This window comes from Ostrea edulis, chromosome 4 (genome assembly GCF_947568905.1).
Source record: "Ostrea edulis chromosome 4, xbOstEdul1.1, whole genome shotgun sequence".
Taxonomy (NCBI): Eukaryota; Metazoa; Mollusca; class Bivalvia; order Ostreida; family Ostreidae; genus Ostrea; species Ostrea edulis.
Window position 1 is genome coordinate 29,924,285 of NC_079167.1, and position 21,923 is coordinate 29,946,207.

General features: G+C 33.3%; 2 protein-coding genes and 2 long non-coding RNA genes across 7 annotated transcripts in view; 3 read left to right on the plus strand and 1 right to left on the minus strand.

The window, feature by feature from the left end:
* Nucleotides 1-1,836: 1,836 nt before the first annotated feature.
* Nucleotides 1,837-3,131, plus strand: LOC125671791 (uncharacterized). Its single transcript, XM_048907703.2, has 4 exons — nucleotides 1,837-2,340; nucleotides 2,435-2,494; nucleotides 2,606-2,741; nucleotides 2,878-3,131. The coding sequence occupies exons 1-4, from the start codon at nucleotides 2,076-2,078 to the stop codon at nucleotides 2,993-2,995; spliced, it is 579 nt and encodes a 192-aa protein (XP_048763660.2). The 5' UTR covers nucleotides 1,837-2,075; the 3' UTR covers nucleotides 2,996-3,131.
* A 1,048-nt stretch (nucleotides 3,132-4,179) lies between these two features.
* LOC125668947 (uncharacterized) overlaps nucleotides 4,180-21,923 on the plus strand; it is a 57,815-nt gene continuing 40,071 nt past the window's right edge. For 2 of the 4 annotated variants that reach the window (XM_056161161.1, XM_056161163.1), the window contains exons 1-9: nucleotides 4,197-4,518; nucleotides 4,627-4,695; nucleotides 4,812-4,959; nucleotides 5,095-5,114; nucleotides 19,380-19,457; nucleotides 19,550-19,694; nucleotides 19,804-21,065; nucleotides 21,254-21,310; nucleotides 21,416-21,533. In XM_056161161.1, the coding sequence (XP_056017136.1) occupies nucleotides 4,257-4,518; nucleotides 4,627-4,695; nucleotides 4,812-4,959; nucleotides 5,095-5,114; nucleotides 19,380-19,457; nucleotides 19,550-19,694; nucleotides 19,804-19,870 (789 nt within the window). In that variant the 5' untranslated portion in view covers nucleotides 4,197-4,256 and the 3' untranslated portion in view covers nucleotides 19,871-21,065; nucleotides 21,254-21,310; nucleotides 21,416-21,533. Of the gene's footprint in view, nucleotides 4,519-4,626; nucleotides 4,696-4,811; nucleotides 4,960-5,094; nucleotides 5,115-19,379; nucleotides 19,458-19,549; nucleotides 19,695-19,803; nucleotides 21,066-21,253; nucleotides 21,311-21,415; nucleotides 21,534-21,923 lie in introns of all 4 variants that reach the window. The other 2 variants (XM_056161164.1, XM_056161162.1) reach the window with 2 other exon arrangements.
* Nucleotides 12,768-14,564, plus strand: LOC130053725 (uncharacterized). The gene is made up of 2 exons (XR_008802079.1): nucleotides 12,768-13,106; nucleotides 13,138-14,564. It is a non-coding gene; the product is annotated as an uncharacterized LOC130053725 (long non-coding RNA).
* On the minus strand, nucleotides 15,875-16,701 carry LOC125682491 (uncharacterized). The gene is made up of 2 exons (XR_008802078.1): nucleotides 16,082-16,701; nucleotides 15,875-15,985 (listed from the first exon to the last, which is right to left on the minus strand). It is a non-coding gene; the product is annotated as an uncharacterized LOC125682491 (long non-coding RNA).

A 21,923-nucleotide genomic window follows, 5' to 3' on the forward strand; every position in this document is an offset into this window, starting at 1 on the left:
ATTGCTGTGCTAAGAAATGTGTGATTGTCTCCGGAAGTTACACACCGGAAGTGAAACTGCGCGAGACTGTGACCCTTTTAAAAACAATGACCATACGTCTGGTTTCGTCAGATTTGAAATTTTATTATAAGATAAGATAAGAAACTTTGTAATATGTGCTGGCCCATTGAAGTGAACTTATCATAACAAGTTTATACACATACATGTACATGTATATCATTGAAGTCATTATCTAATACAAGATATGTTTGTAAAACGCTGATGCTCCCGTATGAAAGGAAAGTTGATAATGGCCAAGATTGAAATTTTTCAAAAGTAAAAGTGGGTCAAACCCAAGGTCAAGGTCCAAGATCAAAAACGTTGGTACGTACAGAAATTAATGTCCTGTCGCCAGGAATACACATGTGAAATATCAATGCGCTATCACTATCTATATTCAAAAGCTATGACCAAATCATTTTTTTGCGGACAAACCCAAAACTGCATACCCCCAAATCTCCAATTACAGGGGCGTGTCGTTGATCCTACATGTAAGTTGTATAAGTAAGGGCCTATGAAAGCTCTATCCCTTACCATTTAAATATCATGGTAAACTCTAAGGTGAAGACGTCAAGATGAACACGTGAAATATAAAAAGAAAAGCTCTATTCACTAACCATACAAATATCATGGCCTAGATTAAAGGTTTTCACAAATAGGTCAAACTCCAAGGTCAAGAGGTCAAACATTTTGCTTCCTCGAGAGAGGTCTTGTCACAAGGAATACACATGTGAAATATGAAAGCCTGAACACTAATCGTTCAAATGTTATAGCCAGGTTAAAGTTTTTCATAAGCAGCTCAAATTCCAAAGAGGTAAAAAAAAAATCTTGTTATCTAAATAAAGGTCTTGTCACAAGGAATGCACATGTGAAATACAGGTAGCGCCAACCAATCAAAATCTGTGGCCAAGGTTACGGTTTTTAAAAAGAAGGTAAAACTTTAAGGTCATGGTCATAAGGTAAAAAAAAAATTGGCACCAAAAGAAAGGTATAGGAAAAACCTATCACTATCCATTCAAAACTGATGGCCAAAGTCAAAGTTTTTGCGGACAAACAGACGGACGGACCAAGCAGTACATTGTATAGCCCCCGAATCTCCCATGACGGGGCAAAGAAATCTCTTGAAAAGATTCTTATTTTTGGTATGTATAGGGATATGGACACGATTTGAGCCGAAAATTTTCAAATTTTATTTTTCCATTTTTAATGTTTAGTATACTTCACTAAAGTATTTCTAATGTTTAGCAAAAATTTGAATATCAGTTGTCAAGGTACATTAGAGATACAGAGCTATGTAAACAAGGCTCGTGCCATGTTTTTGTTTACATAGGTTAAATATACAAGTAATAGTTCGTTTAAAGCATATTTCATTCAATTCACAAGTTAATTCTGAATACAATTAAATAGTTTAATTCTAGATCTGGTGTTTTCAAGATTTGAATTTCATCACTTTCAAACTCCGCAAAATATTTCAATTAAAACACATTTTAAATAGTTTTAGGCATGGAAAGAACTAATTTTGCTGGAGAGAAAAAATGAAAAAGTTTAGAAACATGCGTTGTGGCCCTCTACATGTAAACAAGAGACTGGCACAAGCCTTGTTTACATTTCAAAGAATTGCGAGTGTTGTATCTCGCCTGTAACTAAACAACTAAACCAAATTTTGGTTGACCAGTTAAGCATTGTAAACAATAAAAATTGTAAAAATAAAATTTGAAAATTTTCAGCTTAAATCGTGACCATGCCCTGTTTGAAACGGGTTATATATAGATTGTTTCAGTTGGCCTTTAACAGTTTAATATTTACTGGCTGTGTCGTATGATAAAGAACGAAGCGTACACCATGTTAGTTTGTATCTCGCAATCTCTAAAAATCTGTCCATTCCTTAGCAGAGCTCACAATATTTTCATTCATAAAAGCACCTGGAAATTCCTTATCTAAATATAGGTACAGGTGAATACCTGGTTTATTTTTATATACAGTGTACGTACCTAATATGTACAATGTATACGATGATTTGATTTAATAAGGAAAACATGGTGGAAATAAAACTGCCGATGATCTATGTTACCGTTAGTGCTTTCTTTCTGTTATTGAATAACGCTTCAGGTGTTCCACTTAATAACACTATCTGTTTAAGCGAAAGGGTACTAAAATCGACATGCTTGAAGACATGTGGTGATCGCATGTGCGACTTCGACAGTTACTGCGGTGAAGATGGGCGGTGCCTGTACTGCAGTGATGCGGACTGTAAATCCCCTCCCCCGGGCTGCCAGATCTCCTGTTTATTGAGAAGCGAAGGTGAGTCTGAGTCGATATGAAATGCGTATAGGTCGTAGACAATTGGATGTACAATGTAATAAATTATTTGTAATTTTAAATCAATTTGTTTCAGATTTCACTAAGATGCATCACGCGGGAAATAGAATGACCACAGGACGAATGGAAGAAGCAGGTGGGCGTTTCTGAGACCTCGGTTTTTTTATTAATCGACTTTTAGAGTTTCGTTTTTGTCATCGATTTTTGATACACGTATATTAATTGGAAATATTATCTTGTTTTTAAGGAATTTTCTCAAATCCGGATTACCTCATCACCTCGCTGTCATTTAATATAACTCTCTTGGTCGTGCTATGTCTGACCAACAGAGAATGGATTGCCACAAACGTTTTTATGAAGTTATCTGAATGGAGAAATAAACGGCAAGTATTTACTGAAATTAGCTCTTTTAATTTAAACGAAAGATATTATAATGCAACAATAAAAAATGTCTTTGGCATGAATCAAGTACTAGTATAGTTTCTGGTAATATTATAATTTTTACGATTTTCTTTGCAGATCAAACAAAAATCTGAAAATACCAATTGTGGTTAATAACAGTGTAGATGGACAAACAGCGTTGCTGGTCACTGGCAAAGGCCCCACCCATAGTGATGATATAACTGAACAAATATAAAATACATAACTATCGAGCTCATGTAGAGAAGAACGAAGTCATTATTGCCATTGTTTTATGTCTGATCTCAGAATTGTAACCTGTGTTCACGAGCGATTGTAACTAAGGACAGAATAAATTATATTTATAAACGTTACAAGGAGCATTTCAGTTTGTTTTTGAAGGTCGGCGTTTATATTGACAGCCAATTCTTGATTGGTTGTAAATATTCGTGAATATCGAAGTTTACCTGAGTACAGGTTTCATTAAAGCAGTGAAATCATTCGAGAATTCGCTGCCCATCGTGCAACAGACCACACCCACCCAGCCACCCACCCACATTTCTATCATATTTCGTGTATTTAACGTTCTTGATATTACGTTTTTCTATTGTAGAATGTTGAATGAAGTGAAGATAAAGATTTATATGTACGTTTGAATTGATTAAAAAAGTTTGTTGCACTCGCCCAGGCGAGCTGGTCCTACATGTATATTTGTGTTTGAGTTTAGGAAAAATTTGTGTTTGTTTGAAAAGAATTAGAAGTTTAGAACATAAATAAGAAAAATAAGTTTCACACACGCTTGTTCAAGTTTTTATTTTCTTTGGTAATTGTTAATAATCTGGGGGAAATTGTTAGTAGCGTTGGCTGTAAGATCTAACCGTAGACTTCTACCAAAATAACACACTTTAAAAAAAGTATTAAAATTTCAAATGTCTCTTTAAACTGCTTTAATTTCATTGAATCGTAATTATATGAATAAAATTTTATCATAACTCAACATGGCATTACTTGATTTGATATGCTTCAAATATCATTTTGTAATTTAGTTGATTTTACAAAACAAAGGTATTAGCACGGTCCGCACAAACAAAACTAAGTCGTGCTGCAAGAAACATTACTGACAAAATGTATTGCATGAGTGATTAAACATACACAGTAGTTCGTGAACCAAAGATACTCTTATTTTATCTCTATATAATCGGTTTTATAATAAAAGAAAAAATCTCTCCAACTTTCTAAAGGTCTCCTTAGATTATTTTTCAATGTAACAGAGATTGATCAATGTTCGTTATCTTGACCTTTCCATATGCAGAGCAGTAACGTATCATAAAAAGGTGATTCATCTCACGCAGAATTAAGAAATGTCTTTCAGGTTTTGACAGTACTATATCTATATTTAGATTTGGGGATTTTGATATCTATATATACGCAGATCATTCTAGATCAGCGTATATGGTTGAAGTTTTATCGACGACTAATACAAATTGCTGCTCACGAAAATGGCGGGAGAGATGATATTGATGATTTTAATTACTATACAATTTAAAAATGTAATTATGACAAAGGAAACTAAATTCAAGTATAATATTGATTTAGAAGACATAGAATATAAATTTCAATGTGGTACTGTGGAATGTGAAGGAATAAGACAATTTTGCACGGAGGACCAGACTTGTCAATATTGTTCGGTGGATTTGTGTAAAGTTCGAAGCTCGCCGCCACAATGTCAAATACAGTGTCAGTTCTATCAACATCAAAAAGGTAAGAATTATTCATTGAGATATTAGATTAGACGAAGCTGTTGTTAAAATGGAAATTTAGAAAACGTCCTTTAAATTAGGCGTAACCTTATATAATTTTACGTATCAGAGGATGTTGAGAATAACACACGGGACGGCCCCAGACCCCGGGAGGAGCGTGACGAATGTTCTGGAATAGGTAAGCAGTACTATAATACCCTCTTCAGTTGTGTTTTATTGGTGTGTGCTCGCGTACGTATTATCAAATAATATACACACATGTAAGAACTAATTTTTGAATCATCTTTTTTATAGATAGGACAGCTGTACATATAATCATTGGATGTGGTGCATTTGTCGTTGTATTGGTGCTTTTTATTGGCGTTAATTACTTTAAACGTTCGGACAAGAGTGGTACATGTATCATCTACAACGTCAGGAATCAGTTCCACAAATGTTGCAGGCAAGTTTGTTTTATTGTCCATAAAATACTATACATAACCATGGTAACAAAGTTAATGTACACTGTGAACTATGTACCCATCTGCTTAATTTTTCTCTAATCTGAGGATTCCAACACGTAGTATTATTTTTTCAGGTGCGACTATCCACCTGACAGTAAGTATAAAACAACGTGTACAGACGACAGAGGGGAAGTGATACCAGTTTGTGTAGTAACAAGTGGAAATTAGACAAACCAGGGCAACTCAAGTTCAAATCAGTATTTGACTATGATATTTATTGAAACATGTTATGATCTATCAGAAAGTGGTGCGTGAATTCAGCAGAAAATCGTGTTAAATGAAAATAAAAACAGACAATGAATTAACCATTTTAAGAACTATCGGATGGAAATCAATCCTCATTATTATCTAAATACATTTGACCACGTCCCCGGAATATGATTTGAGCTGAGTGAGACTTTCCCATTTATGATATCTAGACATTGTCATGGATGGTTAGACAATAGTTCGACTGTAGACCGGAGTTGTTGATTTTCGGGATATTGAGGTGTGTATCACTGACACTTTACCACCAACTTGAAAAAAAAAAACCCACTACAGATTACACGTGAGGCAATGTTGGATATATTCTTTACCACGAACATGAAAAAAAAAAACATACAATAAGTGAGGTGCTGTTAAATAAGCACTGTCAGATTTGTTAAATGACACGTTCAGATTTAGCAACAGAAGGTGATATTTCCATTTTGATCCAATGCCCTTTGCTCAAGGTCTAAATAATTAATTACTTTCAGAGCCATTTTTCAGCAGAATGTGATTTTCCAATTTTTGGACGAAGGTGAAATGAAAGTCCTTATATATCCTCCTTGGGCGTACGTGTATAGGGAATCAACTGTTTAAGAGTTACATTGTGTGTTCGTGTATAGGGAATCAACTGTTTAAGAGTTACATTGTGTGTTCGTGTATAGGGAATCAACTGTTTAAGAGTTACATTGTGTGTTCGTGTATAGGGAATCAACTGTTTAAGAGTTACATTGTGTGTTCGTGTATAGGGAATCAACTGTTTAAGAGTTAAGGCCATGTGTAAGGCCTCTAAATTTGCTTTACACACAGATATCTATGGAAGTTATCATAATCGCCATTTAGAGTTGCAGTTTTAGAGGAAATGCTCTTCGACATGTTGGTTAGAAGTGATTGTAAAATAGAGATGTTGTTTGTCATTTTCTAAATAATAGATAATTTTAAGATCAAGTTTGTAAATGTTGCATTGAACATTACAATTTGTTGTTTAAATACATTTTATTTTCAAATGAAAACGTTCCTCTGCATTTTACGTTTATCTACAGCTGACATTTTTGTTGGGAAAAATATCAATAAGCACTCCATGGAAATCTGGACTAGGATTCGAACCTAGATCCCCGAAATGTAACTATTCCGGGAGCTTTACCATTAAGCTATCCAGATATTGTGTATTTATGCGAATGCTTTTCATTGACAATCCGTTACATGGAAGTTTTCTTTCATGAGAAAAATTAATAAACAAAACTCAACTGTCGCATTTAACAAATAGTTTTACAGAGTGCAGAGAAACGTTGGGCGATTTTTTAAAACTGAAAATGCTTAATGTCTTTTTAAGGTACATTTGAATTTTAAAAAAAAATTATGTTAGTTCATGTTTATTTAATTTCTGAGATTCGTGGATATAGCAATTTAACGAATGATCTCAGGGTATCTGAATCTATGTCGTTTTTGTTGAAGATTTTTCTATGCAAGTCGCTTTTTATAGTTTTGGTTAATGATAGTCAGGATTTTTCTGAAAATATTACTTAAATTACACCAATGCTTAAATGTGTATGTTTTACTGCTTGTCTAGGTGAGACTGAAAATCAATATTTAATTGTTGATAATTTTTGTTAAATTCATTGTATATGTGTACAAGTGATTTTAAAACAGACAGAAGACATGTATTTAATTAAGGTTTACATAATCTTTTATTTGAACTGATCATTATTTCTCGTACTCTACCTCCACCGATAAATGATCCGTTCCTTTTGATTTTGTTTTCGTATTATTCACCTGAGAAAAAATAGCATTAAAACCGAGATTGTTGGTACACATTTTAAGAGACCTGTAAATTATGTTATCAGCTTTGTGTACAACAGAGTAATACGCGACATAGATACAACATTGTACAAAATAGAAAATTGACCACAATTTAGTATGCTACATATGTTTAAATCATGATACAACAATTCCAGTCACACTGAGTTGCTCAGGTTATAGCAGATTGTGACATTCCAGAGACGCACTTTCATGAGGTATAGGGTAAATAAAGATCTGTATGAATATATAGAATATGACGTACTATTCTATTTACAGACATGATAAAGAATCCGATACCCTGTAACGATTCTACCTGTACATGTACATATACCCTTAAGAACTCGTCTCGGATTCTACCTGTACATATACAAATTATTATCATGAGTTAGAAATACCGATATATGCCATAGCAATGTAAACTGAAAATCAGCTATGAGCATTAGAAATCATGCTTACAATGGTAACATTCCAATGCATAAACCGTTAACTACCTATTGAATCATAACCGACTGTCTGCTACAAGTCTGATGCATGTACATGTATTACCTACCCGCTGACAAATTGTTATCATCGGAACTCGTAGTTCAGGTGTTCTTAAAACAAACGAAAAGTTATTATCCACACAAGGAAATAAATGCACTTTGGAAAATGCACAACGAAAGGAACTTGATTCTTTGACAAACACCTGCCATTTTTCCCGCGCTTATTCCGTCAACACCTATTACAAATGGAGCAGGTTTCAACATGATTTCACGATTACAATTAAATATACACGAATCGTACACTGTGATTATATTATATAAAGTTTACAAAATAATATTTTTAAAAAAAGCATAATGATAACTCTATTGTAGTGAGTTCATCATGTACTTTTATTTTGAAATGCGAAAAATTCATTTTTATATCAACAAAATTATAAACTCCTCCTTGTTTTCTGGCACATAAATCGTCCTATTATGTAAGTTACCGGGTGGGGGATTCCCATTTGCTATTTTTACACATCATGAGTATATATCTCTCTTGATCTAGAAAAACATTTTGCTTGAGAAATTTGTTTCAATCGATGTTCTAAGTAACCTGATGCCATGATATACATGGTATATATTTTGTTTGCAGTAGGTGTCCTAAAGTCAGGACAACCGTGAATCGTGTGTATACACAACAATCCACATCTGTGTCTCCTCTGCCTGCCGTAAGTTTTCAAAAATAAATATTATTGAAACTAATTTACCCTATATTGGGACCCCAAGGGTCACAGAGCCAATTTGCCGTTTATGTCTCCCCAAGCCGCACCATATTGATATTTTTGAGACTCTTTAAGTTTAAAAAGGGAAAGTGATGTGTGTTCAGGTTTCTTTTGTCTGAGATCACAATTTGTAAAACGTTTTGTAACAATTCATAATTACTCTTTAGCGCATGCAATAAATAAAAATTTCATGAATTCCTTAGTTCAGTTTGCTCTTTTCCCAACGTCATTTCGTTTTGATATTTTCATTATTTCCGAACACCCCCCCCCCCCCCCCACTTCTTGTAATTTAAACTACGTTTCATTATATTTTTGTAACGGAAATCAAAATAAGAGTCACGTTGGTTTTGGTCTGTTTATCTCTTTGCTTGCAACTTTTAACCTTGTCATAACTTATTACTGATAAGGCGCATTGTAGACCTGTTATATACCCCTATCTCGTACACTTAAATGTAACAATAAACATTAGTTTAAGCATATTCTATTGATGACAGTCAAAAGGATTATGAAAGAAGTACTTAGAACTCTCTAGTTCTTTTCCTTGATATATCAACGGTAGTCAGCATGCAGGCAAATTGTAAATATAACAAATACATAGAGTGGTACAAGTTTCAGAGTTATTATACAACATCAAGACTATTAGAAATTTCTGTCAATCAAATTTTTTGTTACATGTATTTGCTTTCAAACAATCAGTCCTAATACGGCCTACAAAATTCACCAAAATGCCATCGGGTTCGTTGAATGTGTTATAACGTTCGTGACTCGTGAATAACGTTTCTAACGTTATTTGAAGTGGTATGGGGAATTACCTTAAGGTAGGTAAATACTATTAGAAATTTCTGTCAATCAATTTTTTTTTCATTTAAATAACTTTAACAACGCATAAACTAACTAAAAAACCCATATTAGGCATACCTTTGCGGGTTTATTTTTATACTATGTGCTACAGAGCACATATACCCCCAAATGCAAAAGCCCAATTTTAACACAAGGATGCATGATCTCATGTTTTATTAATTTATGTACCAAAGCACATCATATTAAGCTATAATATATACAAACCAACAAATATTCATTTACTGATAGAATTTTTAAAGATATTCAATTGAAAACATACACAATTGCTGTTTAATCTGCTCACATCCTTCAGAAAAAAATCGCAGAATATCGCAATTTTGAAAAATTCTCAAAATCTAAAATGTTTACATTTCACCCCCTTCCTTTTACTAACAATTTGTGTGTGTGTTATTCTCAAAGGCAGCAATGCAAACAGGTCTAGGCGTACTATAAAACCTGGCCTGGTCTCGAAAGTTGGCTTGGTCTCAAATTTGGCCTCTAAATTCTTTTTGGTCTCAACCAAAAAGGATTTTTGTCAGAAATGTGATTGATTGATTGATTTTATTGATTTATAGCTTTTTGTTGTTTTGTAAATGTGCACAGCAAAAAGAGTCATGTACCACTGCCAATTTTATTGATTGTATTGCTTACCTATTGATAGTTTTATTTATAGAATGGTTTTCTTTTCCATTCCTAAATTATGCTCTAGTACGTAAGTAAAAAGTATACACTACTGATGAAATGGTTGTTTTATCAATTCTTTCTGTATTGAGACAGACGCAATATCAATCCAGATACTATCAAAGTTTAATCTTTCATTATGGCGAATTTGATTTGAAGAGCAGCACACATTGATGGTGGGTCATATGGTGTTGCTTTCAATGTGAAAATGCCACAATGATTTGATATGTCTCTACTTAAATTAAAATTTTCAATGATTTTTTTTAAAGTCAACATACATGTAAAAATAGTAAAAGGTTTGCTAGCATAAATTTAGGTTAGTTGTGACAGAGTGCAGATATAGGTAAGTATTAATAGCCAATGAACTGAATAGGATGTCAAATTGGTATTTTTAGTGTTCATTGTTTTGTACTTTTGTAGAAGAAAATGAAGTTCATCTCAGCATTGTAGATTCAATAGCATAGGTAGCACACAGGTGAGTTAGGAAATTTATGTACATCATATTTCTTGATTTTATATTCTGTTGAATTAACCCAACCTGAGACTCCTTTTACAAGAAAAGGTGAAGATAATGAACAGCGATCAATCTCATAACTCCTATAATCAATACAAAATGGACAGTTGGGCAATATCCCATTCAAAAAATGACAACCTCTCATGTAATAAGCATGTGTGGCATTTTTGTTAGAAAACTGAAATCACATAAATTATATCCTTGATTAACCTCAACCTTGACTTCCAACAAGAACCATGTAGTAGAATTCTGTGTTAGAATTCTGTTGTAAATAATCTAATATTCCATTTCTGTGCTACTGAACAGAAAATTATCGAGCATTGGATAATGTTAGGTATATTAAGATTTGAATTCCATCTCACTTTTAGATTGTTTCAAATTTTAACACAGATGAGTAAAATTATGAACATTCAAAACTATTTACCATTAAAACATCTCATCTGCATTGTTTTATAGGTAGTATTTGATATTTTAGAAATTCCTAACCACCTGTATGTCATATATCAAACATTACTGCTCTTATTAATGAGAGTGAGGGCAGCATACCAGCAACACAACATTCTACGGTGATGATTACTAATGAAATCTATAGTGCAAATTGTTACACTAAGACTTTAAACCAATCTAAAAATTTCACATCACTTCATTCCGTGAGTGTAATATTGAAAAGGTATTGGAAAACTGGTAAAATCTTTGCTTAAAAATTTCCTAAACAGTTTACAAAGTTCCCACGGACAGGATGTGACTCGTATATTGATAAGGTAACAAATAAGCGTAATACGTATACAAAGAAAAAAGCTAGAGAGTTCCATATTAGAGTAACAAAAAAACAGTGAGCTGTCAGAGTCAATTATGTTCACGTGGTTTAATCTGTCGTTGCTGAACATTCAGGAATTTGATTGAACTTTAATTATTATAGATATGAATGAAAATACATTCTTGGCACAAGTTTGGTTCAATATGAAATGAATTAAGTGGATCATTGATAAAAGGAGAAGGTTTTCAATGTGCACGTTTCGGAAACACAAAATAAACTTTGGTAGGTTTTCAATGTGCACATTCACAAAACAACAAACAGAAATCATTTATTTTTCTACAACTTTGAAAAGCTAACACCAGTTATATATTAATAAAATCAATCATGATTCTGGGGGGAAATTAATGAAACAATTATTGCATTAGTAGTGTATACTTTTTGAGTCGACTCGCGAGCTTCTCTTTGGCATCGGGTCCGTCTTGTGGATACTCCGCATCACTACCACCCAAGCTCATACGCAACTGAATATAGTTTGACTGGCAGTGTATGTTTTGTGAAATAAAACCATTGCTGTGCACATAAAATTCTTAATAATGTCAATGGGACGAACACACTGTTTGTGCAAATATTTTAGGATCAGGCATTTTAGGTTACAGTTGGGGGAATATGAGATTGTGTGGATTTGAAAGCAGACACTGCATGCATTTGGATGATTTTAAGATTTGTTAACATGGGTAATAAAGTTATTTATACATGATATTTTCAAATTTTAGTTAAACAATAATGGTGAAAGACTTGTGAAGTCTATCGAAATAATAATATTTTCAATCGTACATGAATATAAGGAAGGGGAGGGTTCGAACTCGGGTTAGATTAATAAGGACTTCGATATATTGCTTTTTTACATTTCGTGACAATAAAAGATATGTCGATTCTTGAAATAATATTCTAGCAGAATTCTGACGAAAATATATCTGAAATGAATTAGCGAATTCTATATTTGCTTTGTTTTAATAAATAAACAACGAACGAGTTAGCATTATTTACATACGCACGTGGAACATTTTTGTGGTAATACTTCATGTAAACAGAACGAAGAAAGATCAAGATATTTGAAGACTTCAAGAGAATAATTTGTATCGATGACTGCTACAAATTGTGTCCAGGCTGTTTCTTTTGCGATAGGCTTTTGATATTTGACATGTTATGAGATTGATCACATTGAGGCTAAGGATAATACTTATGAATGTAAATTTTGTTTTGGCAAGCTTTAAAGATTCAGAATTAAAGTTTATAAGACGGTGCTGCGTAATTATACAACCACACACACACACACACAACACACACACACACACACACACACCGCCCCTTGTTGGAAATCGTAGACGAGTCGACTCTGTTGTCCTTGAGGTATTGATTGGTACAAATATGAGGGCTGTTCGATATGTAATGTGTATTGTACAACAGTGCGATAACGCTTTGCACCATCTTGCCACACCTACCATATTCTCCAGATCAAGCCCCATGCGACTTTTTCCCTTTTCAAAACTTAAAAGGTTCTTATCTGGTCGTCGTTACAAGTCCCGACAAGCCCTTGGCTTAGCCATCAGTCAGTGCCTCAGAGGTCTATCTAAATCAGTGTACCGTGACGCATTTCAGAAATGGATGAAATTATGTTTTTCAAAGCGCGGAGAATACTTTCAAGGGATGTAATGTTTCACTATTTGAGTCGAATGCTTTTGAGATATCGTACAATACACATTACATATGGAACAGCCCTCGTATGTAGTAGTACACAAGTTAAGAAGGGGGAGAGAAATGATCAATAAACTGATGAATAGATATTCAAAATCAATCAGATCGGTGGTAATATACGATTATTTAATTGTGTATATTTACAAAACAACAGAAACATATCATCTACCTGGTATAACTTTGAAAAACGTAACCCAATAATAAATCAATAAAATCAATCACAATTGTGAAAAAATCATTTTTGTTTGAGGTCAAAATAAATTTTACAGGCTAACTTTGAGGCCAGGCTATCTGTTGATTTGGGTTGGAGCCAAATTTGGGGCCAGTCCAACTTTGAAGTCAGGTCAGGCCATTGGGAACAGGCCACGTTTTATAATATTGTGAGGTTTTTGTATTTTTATACATGTATGTACTTCCCCATGAAATATTTTCTTACTTTTGTTGAAGCGAGCACACAACAATTTAAACTATTAAAAACACTTCTGTAGATTATAACCTATAGAATGTATCTAGCATTATATTCACGAGATATTTCTAATGATATATTGAGCATATTCATAATAATGCGTTTTTGTGTGTACATATCAACATCATGCAGTTTGAAGGATCGTATGTTAGAATTAACGTGTGTCCATTATAGAAATTACTGCAAGTTAGCGAAGATACGCTCGCTTCTACGGGAATTCCATGTTACACGTATTATTACAAATGAATTACCTTGCTTTATTCATGCATACCATTGTGAAATAGTATATTGGGCTATGTATACCATTGTGAAATAGTATATTGGGCTGCAGATCTCATTTTTCGCGTCATGTGTATCTCTACTTTCTCTTTTGCTTGACGTTGTACCGCGCACGTTACATATGTCATTTCCGGTGGCGTTTTACCTATCTGTTAAAGGATCCGCCAACGAAATATTATTGCCCCAGTAAATTTTGGTATTAATACCAGAACTATTGCTTTGGAGGTAATTAATTAATTACTTAGATTAGATTGAATTAGACTAGTGTTATTTTCCAGTTTATTAATAGTTCAATGTTAATTCTAGTTATATATGAACTATTTTCCAGTCACAATTTTGGTTGGATTTCCAACGGAATCCGTTCCCATTGGAACGAAATTGTTGGACGAGGGTATAAAAGAGGAAGCGCGCGTCCCCACGGGGACTCCAACTTTTTCTACTTTATCAGATAGATGTAGGTATTATTTTACGTTAGAAATGATTAGGTTTTAGTAAGAGGGGGGATGAAGTAAATTTTATTGCTATATTATGTGACTTTCAGTGAGTTGTAATATTCATTGTTAGGGATACAGTATTTTATTTCTATTAGGATTATAGACGACTGCAGCCTTGCGCTATATTTTTTTAGATTGTGTTCGTTCAGTGTCATAATTTATTAACTCTATTTGTTATTTCGTTGAATAAACCTTGTAAACTTTAATTCATCTCTTTATTACTTGCTAGTAAATTATTTGGAGTCCATCGCGAACGAGTCTACTGCAATTCACGGTCCAGTGATCGAACCACTAGACCGCCCAATATGATTTCCACCAATGCATGCTGGATCTATGCACCACGTGAGGGTTATCTAATTCATAGAAATACAAAAGAAGCTAGACTATGTGTATTTACTAAATTCATCGGGATGGATACACCCAAATTCTCTCTAATATCGACGAGGATTTTGATGATGATAATTTCAATTCATAACATTAGTAGTGAGAAATTAATCGACATGGACAAATTGAAGTTCAAGTTTCCGTGTGGAAATTCTGATTGTGCCGGGATAACACAGTACTGCAGTGATGATGAAAGGTGTTTATATTGTTCTACAGACATCTGTAAGACGGGGGACCCTCCTCTTATGTGTAAATTCCATTGTATGATTTACGAGGAAAACTTCAGCACATGTAAGTATGACAAAAAATAAGTACTGGTCCAACTAGGAATCGCGAAGGACAAAAAGGAAAAACACGTTAACAACTGGGAAATTTGATTTCAAAACTTTTACACTATAATATACATACCATAACATATGCCTTCTGATGAAGTCATTTAGATTAAGAAACTTTTCCACTATAATCTATGCCCTCTGTCTGAGTCTTTCAGGTGAAAGAAACTTTTACACTACCAATATATCCTCCCAGATAGCAAGCTAACATTGGCCCAACGTTGGGCCAACGTAATCAGTTACATTGGGCCAATGTTGGCAAATGACGTTGGCCCAATGTAATTTTGATCATCGACCCAATGTTGGCCCAACGAGTTGGGCCAACGTTGGCCCAATGTAATGCAAGTTTTCTCATGACATTGGCCCAACATTGAATCAACGTTGGCCCAATGTGTGTGACATTGGGCCATCGTTGGCCCAACGTTGGCCCAACGTCATAAGTAGCCCTGTGTTGTGTTCCTTTTTCGTATATTAGCCCAACATTGAATCAACATTGACCCAGTGTGTGTGATATTGGGCCATCATTGGCCCAACATCATACACAGGTTGGCTTAATGTTGTGTGCATTTTCTAATGATATTGACCAATCACTGAAATAAAATTGACCCAATGTTTGCCGAACATCATATACACATTTGGTTATTTGTTTTGTTTTTTCATTTAAGCAATAAAATATTGTATTCAAATTTTAGAAATGATTCCAATTTGCAGATGAATTAACTAATCTCATAATCCTCCTTCAATTACAATATAAGGTTGACCACTGTTAGAGCTCAGTAGAAAATCTATCCATTTTTTTTAAAATCTCCACCAGAGACATAAGGATTATTCAACTTCTACACATTATCAAAACAAAATAAAAGACATCTAATGAATTTAATTTGTGTTAACAACTGGTCAAATGAAAATATGATTAAAACAATAAATGCATTCCAGTGTAAACAAGTTAACTTTGTCTCTTTGTTTGATACATGTGCATACACTTTAATTCTTCCACAATTATGAATCACTGTCCTCTGTTGCATTCTGGGAGCTTTGGTTTCTCTCTTTTTCCTTTCCTCTCTTTCTTTTCGACCTCCTTCACGGTCACATGCGTACCGGAACCACTCTTTGATAACATTGTTTATCTCATTGTGTGTTGCGTCTGCACATAATCGGTTTGCTCGAGCAGCTCCTTTCAATAAAAGTCAAAGTATTAACCTGTGGCTCTGCTTTGAAATCTGAAATATTTAACTGATTTGAGATAGATATACATATATAATGTACTTACATTTCTGTATACGTATGCCAGGACGTATTACTTTAATCTGAATTCACAATAAAAACGATTCCCCGGAATAAGTTTTCCTTTTTCAGTTGCCTTGTTTCACGTTATTCCTCAGTAAAACTCCGAGATTAGCTAGAATGCTGGACGCGTAAAATAGATACAGGATTGACCATCCCAACATATCAGATATCAAGATTACCATGGAAACTGGCCAGTCTCAAGCTGTGAAAAACTCTGTCCTAATTGCTTGGTCAGTAAATGTGCTCTTATCTTAGAATCTGCTTCCTAAATCCAACACTTTAGAGCATTTATGTAATCTTTGCATGTGTTTAACCTTTCTCTTTTGAGTTCATTCTTTTGATATGCAAGGTTAATTTTCATCCCTGCACAAATGATAATTGAATGTATGTTAATTTTTTAATATGTTTTCTAAAAAAGAAATCAATTATGTATGCATATATTTTACAAAAATTATAAATATTTCAAATCAATTATACATTCTATATATACGTAGCTTATTTTAATTAACTCATCATCCTCTTCTTCAAAACATGCGAGTCATGCGCATTTGTGTGTGCGTGTGTCATAAATATAGATATCAAAATCTATTTTTTAGTCGAATTTCATCACAATTTTACAATGTTGGCCCAATGTTGGGCCAATGTTGTATTCCCAACTAACCTCGGTACCAGTATGAAAGTGATAAGTTGACATTGGCCCAATGTTGGGCCAGCATTGTGTTGACAACATACTCCGGCAATTAATTAGTCACAATATTACAACGTTGGCCCAATGTTGGGCCAATGTTGTATTCCCAACTAACCCCGGCATCAGAGTATGAACGTGATATGTTGACATTGGTCCGATGTTGGGCCAACGTTGTTTAGCCAACGCCAACCATCGGCCAACGGTCCAACCATTAGCCAACGTTGGGCCAACGTAGTCATGCTATCTGGGCTTCTGCCTGTGTGTTGTAGGGATAACAAAACTTCATTTTCTCGTCAATTATTTCTTCTTCAAAATATATCCCAAAATGATGATATTTGAAGAAAAAGAGGTGTATAGTATGTCAAGGTGATCAGTGGCGTCTATTAACAAAGCATGTACAACTGTGCACATTTAATAATACTTTATTTAAAGGGACTGATTCACAATTTTACCCCAAATTTTGTTTTTCACTTTTAATGATCAAAATCTACTGTCTAATGTGTTTGAAAGATTTCACATGAAAATTAAGGTTATACATCATCACAGAGGCTCATTTTAGAGAGTTTATTATCTGTTTTGTATTGTATTGTTTATTGGCTTTAAGCCTTACGGCTCATCAGCATAATACATATTCAATTACAAAATATAAACAAAAAAGATGCATACAGTATGAAAAGTGGAGTGAATATTAGAGGATGGACATACATGAAGAGAGTTATAAGACAAGTTTACATAAAAAAGAAACCAACAAAAACCAGCATATACATTAGACGACAGTTTGGCTAGATCGTAAGAGTAAAGCACCTTTTAAAAATTTACCCAGATTACAGATTTGTTTTCTATTATGAATTGACATCAATTGTACCAGTTTAAACATAGAAGCATGCGACCAATAATATTTTTTTTATATATGCAGATCTGAGGTTTTTGTACAAAGGACATATTAAAATAAAATGATATTCGTCCTCAACTTCGTTCAAATTACAAAATTCACACAATCGATCTTGTCTTGCTGTGCCATTATATCTACCTTGTTCAATTCTAAGCTGGTGAACAGACAATGTAAATTTTGCTAAAAGATTGATAAGATTTTCCGGAATAGATTTTCTCAAGTAAAATTGAATGGTAACATTATCAATAAGGTGTCTATATTGTTTTGTAAACAAAGATTGTGGTATGCTATTGTTTACGAAATTTTCAAAAGAAAAGGATATCGATCTAAGTATTATTATATCTTTCATATTTCAAGCATTTTGGGGGTGAAACGTGTCATCTAAAAGTTAAAATTTGTGACTATGCAAAATTAAGATGCATTATATTACAAAATCAATATTTCACTTGTTTGTTTGTTTACATAAAAAGACTCGAGTCTTTGTTTACATAACACATATTTAAGGCTAAAATATTGCTTTCATTCTTGTATTCAGAAGGTTAAAATTTTGGCAGTCAACATTAAATGAGTTATATTTCTTGTGTTTAACATCAAAAATGAAAAATATTTTTATCAAAAATCATGAACCAGTCCCTTTAATATGTGTGGTAGAAGTTCATTTCAATGGACGAGAGAGAGAGAGAGAGAGAGAGAGAGAGAGAGAGAGAGGGGTATCCTGGTTTCTAATGGACATTAGCTGTCACACAGAACGTAAAACTTTTTCATTCTGAACCGTGATTTAAAGAATCGGTCTCCATTATAATGAAAATTATGTAAACTTTCTATGTAATGAATCATTTAATTCAATACCACACTGTTTAGACCATTGTTTCTAAACCTAAACAAACTAAAGTCTAAGTCAAAATTACAACAAAAGGTTGCAAGATGTATGAATTTTAAGTTTTTTATCTACTGTAAAGCTGTTTTAGTCATTTAGAGTTTGGTAAAAATCAGCAAATATGACTTTAACACCTAGTGTCCTTTGAAATATTTTAGACAATTCATCATCAGTAGAATAATGGTACTAGATTTTGTAATTTAATGCAAGCAATTCATTCTATTAAGTATTTCCATGTACTAACCCACGTATAAAGTAACCTATCGATAACAATCTTAACTTCTATCAAGCAAAATTAAGAAATTAATTTATGTATGACCAAGCACTGGTTAGATGCTCCATTATAAATTAATCTTAGAATGTAGATCTTTAATCCTTCATCTAGACAAGAAACATTATATTGTACATATGGAGATACCCAGAAAGCACAGATCACTTTCTATATTACATTGTACTAAGTTTGCCGGCGAGCAAAAATCATACAGCACAGACACCGGCTTTCAATATCTCAACTGATTTATAATTCAGCTCTGAAAATTTACCTACTAAAGATAATGAAAGAATAATCCTAACTGTGTTTAAACATTTTTGATTAACAATAAACGAATATTAAGATTAATTTAATACATATCATTACTAAAAGACTTACCCTTCGTTTATTGGGTTGTACTTCAGAACTTAATTATTTCAATTACTTTATTCTCTGTTATGTGGATTTCGAGAAAACCTTTGTACAAAATACGTAATTGACTTCCTACACATACTACATTTCAAGAAACCATTAATAAATTTTAAATTCTTGATGTTTTTTAATCTTGATCTAGATCCCAAAAATGCGACCCATACTAGATCTATGTTAGAAGAAAGGCCAATAGATCAATCAAAAGATTTGGCGATATCAGGTATGTTTAATTTGAGATATTTTAAATCAATGTCCTCTTTTTCGAAATATACAACTTTAGCTTACTTCTCTTTATAATTCATCATATTTCAGTCTGCGATGACACGGTACTTATTGTTATGCTTGGTGTCACTATCGGTGTGTTGATGACAATCATGGTAATCACGGTGTGTACACTAGCAGCGAAGAAATACCAACACAGAGAGATTTATATTGATGACTGTCTTTGCAGATGCAGGTAAGCAAAGTTTGATTTGATGTATTATTGAAGGTAATCCATATTATCATGAAAGTATTATTGTATTACAAGTGATCCGACTTAAGCATATAATTTTATTTTCTTTCAGGAAAAGAACCGTTGATGAGATATTGAGGGGATATCATACTACAGTCACTTCTCCAAACTCTTCTTAAACATCTGTTATCAAACTAATTCTATCTTATATCTTAGTATCGTTTTATGTAAAAGCTTCATACAAAAAAATATTTTCTAAATAAATTAATAAAAGCACGCCAGGATTTTTGTATTTGAAGGGTATACTGATTGTGAGATTGTCACGTCACCTAGAGATCAAACAGCATTTGTTCACATAAAGACCATAAAACATTCAGTAAAATAACAACCAAAAATAATAAGCATAATATGTACCTTCATGTATTTTTTATGGGATTTCTTGATCACTGTTCTTCACCCAAACACTTATATACGTTTTTCGTAAACACTTGCATACATGATCATATAATGCCTAGATAAATCTGTATTTGCATTCTGAAAAATCAGCAAAAATTAAATGAGATTAAATGCATGTTGTCATGTTATACAAAAATTCATCTGAAAAAAAAAATGTTTTGGAATAATTGGTTCCAACTGTGAAAAGTATATTTTACTAGATACAAAAGTTAATATTCTTTAAGTAATGTTTTAATCGATTTGATTGAAAGGTGAAGATAATTTATATTCATGCATGATTAAACATACCTGTGCACTCAACTCAAGACAGATACCCCTGACAGAGACAGTAATCAGGTAATGAGGGAAGTAAAAGTAATAGACAGATCAACAGAATTCTCCGGCACATAAAAATTATAATTGTCATAGAAATTAATATATATCATAAGGTTATATAATACTTAAGATTATTTTTATTTGATCTATATTATGTTCGACATAATTCGATATTGCTGGAGGTCTCATATAACAACAATCATAATATTTACATTTACGACAATCCCCCAAACGACGCAATCCATCTATTTATAGACATTGGAAAACCTTCCTTTCCTCTATAAAATAGCTGTCGCAACACAGCTTCTCGTCACAAATGGATACTATATTATATAATATATCAGAGAGAATGGTCTAGCATGAGGAGGTGGAATTTTTTCTTTCTTTTCTTTCTTGCTCTGTTCACCCTCAGTGATTCGGTCATATCTTGTATAGATACTTCAAAAGTAAACGCATTTTATCCGAAAACTTGCGGGAAAACTTCTTGCTCCTTAGAACAATTTTGTTCCGAGGAGGAAAGATGTCTATACTGCAGTAAGGATATATGTAAAGGCCAAAGGATCCCGATACAATGTACGTGGTTCTGTTTGACCAAAAATACAGGTAGGTTACTGCAAAGAAATTTATAAACTTTTCAGATTTTTTTTGGAACGATTGATTGTGCTTGGGAAAAAAGACTTTACTTGGGTATACGTTTGACTTTTTTCTCCCGAGTTATTCTTTTAGCACTTTTCTAATCAGTTTGATCAAATGTACCTGTGAACTCAACCATTAATCTATTTGCAACTTAGATACCCGCCTTGCAGGGCGTAATGAAACACAATGCGACGACACAGTTCTAAAAGCAGGTAAATGTACAGTTCATGTCAATATCACCATTGGATTAGACAAGACCATTCATTAAAGGATATGCATTTATATATAGTCAACAGTTGACTTTTTGCAATTTACAGAAAAATCGCATACCTTGACGCTTGGCCTACTTGTGGTATCTTTATCCATAAATGCAATCTCGATCATTGCATTTGGAATATACTCTCTTAAGCATGGGATATGTTTTCGAACTAAAAGGTAAATGTATCCATTCATACATCAACATGCAAAGAAATATAAACAATCCACACAAAGCAATTCATGTTATGTTTTTCACCAACATGCCACGGAGGTAAACGTTTCGCACATCTATACCTGTGCGGCGAAGATCGACCCTATTTTCTGTGTCAAGGACGATTGACGCGCGCATTTAAATACATAATAAATAAAAAATTCACAATGTGAAAATAGTAGTCTAAGCACAGCAAATTAAAGGCAGATATGCTCCAATTTTATGTTAGTTTCTAGTAAAGATATCAAATCTATGGTATTGTATGATTAAATAAAAATGAAACACGAAACTCTAATAGATAAGCCCACAAAACTACGGTTGTAAAGATATAGATCAAAATACTTTCGTTCCAAAAA

Coding starts and splice junctions, on each gene's coding strand:
- LOC125671791 (XM_048907703.2), top strand. CDS start 2,076: ATGGTGGAAATAAAACTGCCGATGATCTATGTTACCGTTAGTGCTTTC. Junction 2,341..2,434: donor CTGTTTATTGAGAAGCGAAG/GTGAGTCTGAGT, acceptor AATTTGTTTCAG/ATTTCACTAAGATGCATCAC. Junction 2,742..2,877: donor TCTGAATGGAGAAATAAACG/GCAAGTATTTAC, acceptor TTTTCTTTGCAG/ATCAAACAAAAATCTGAAAA.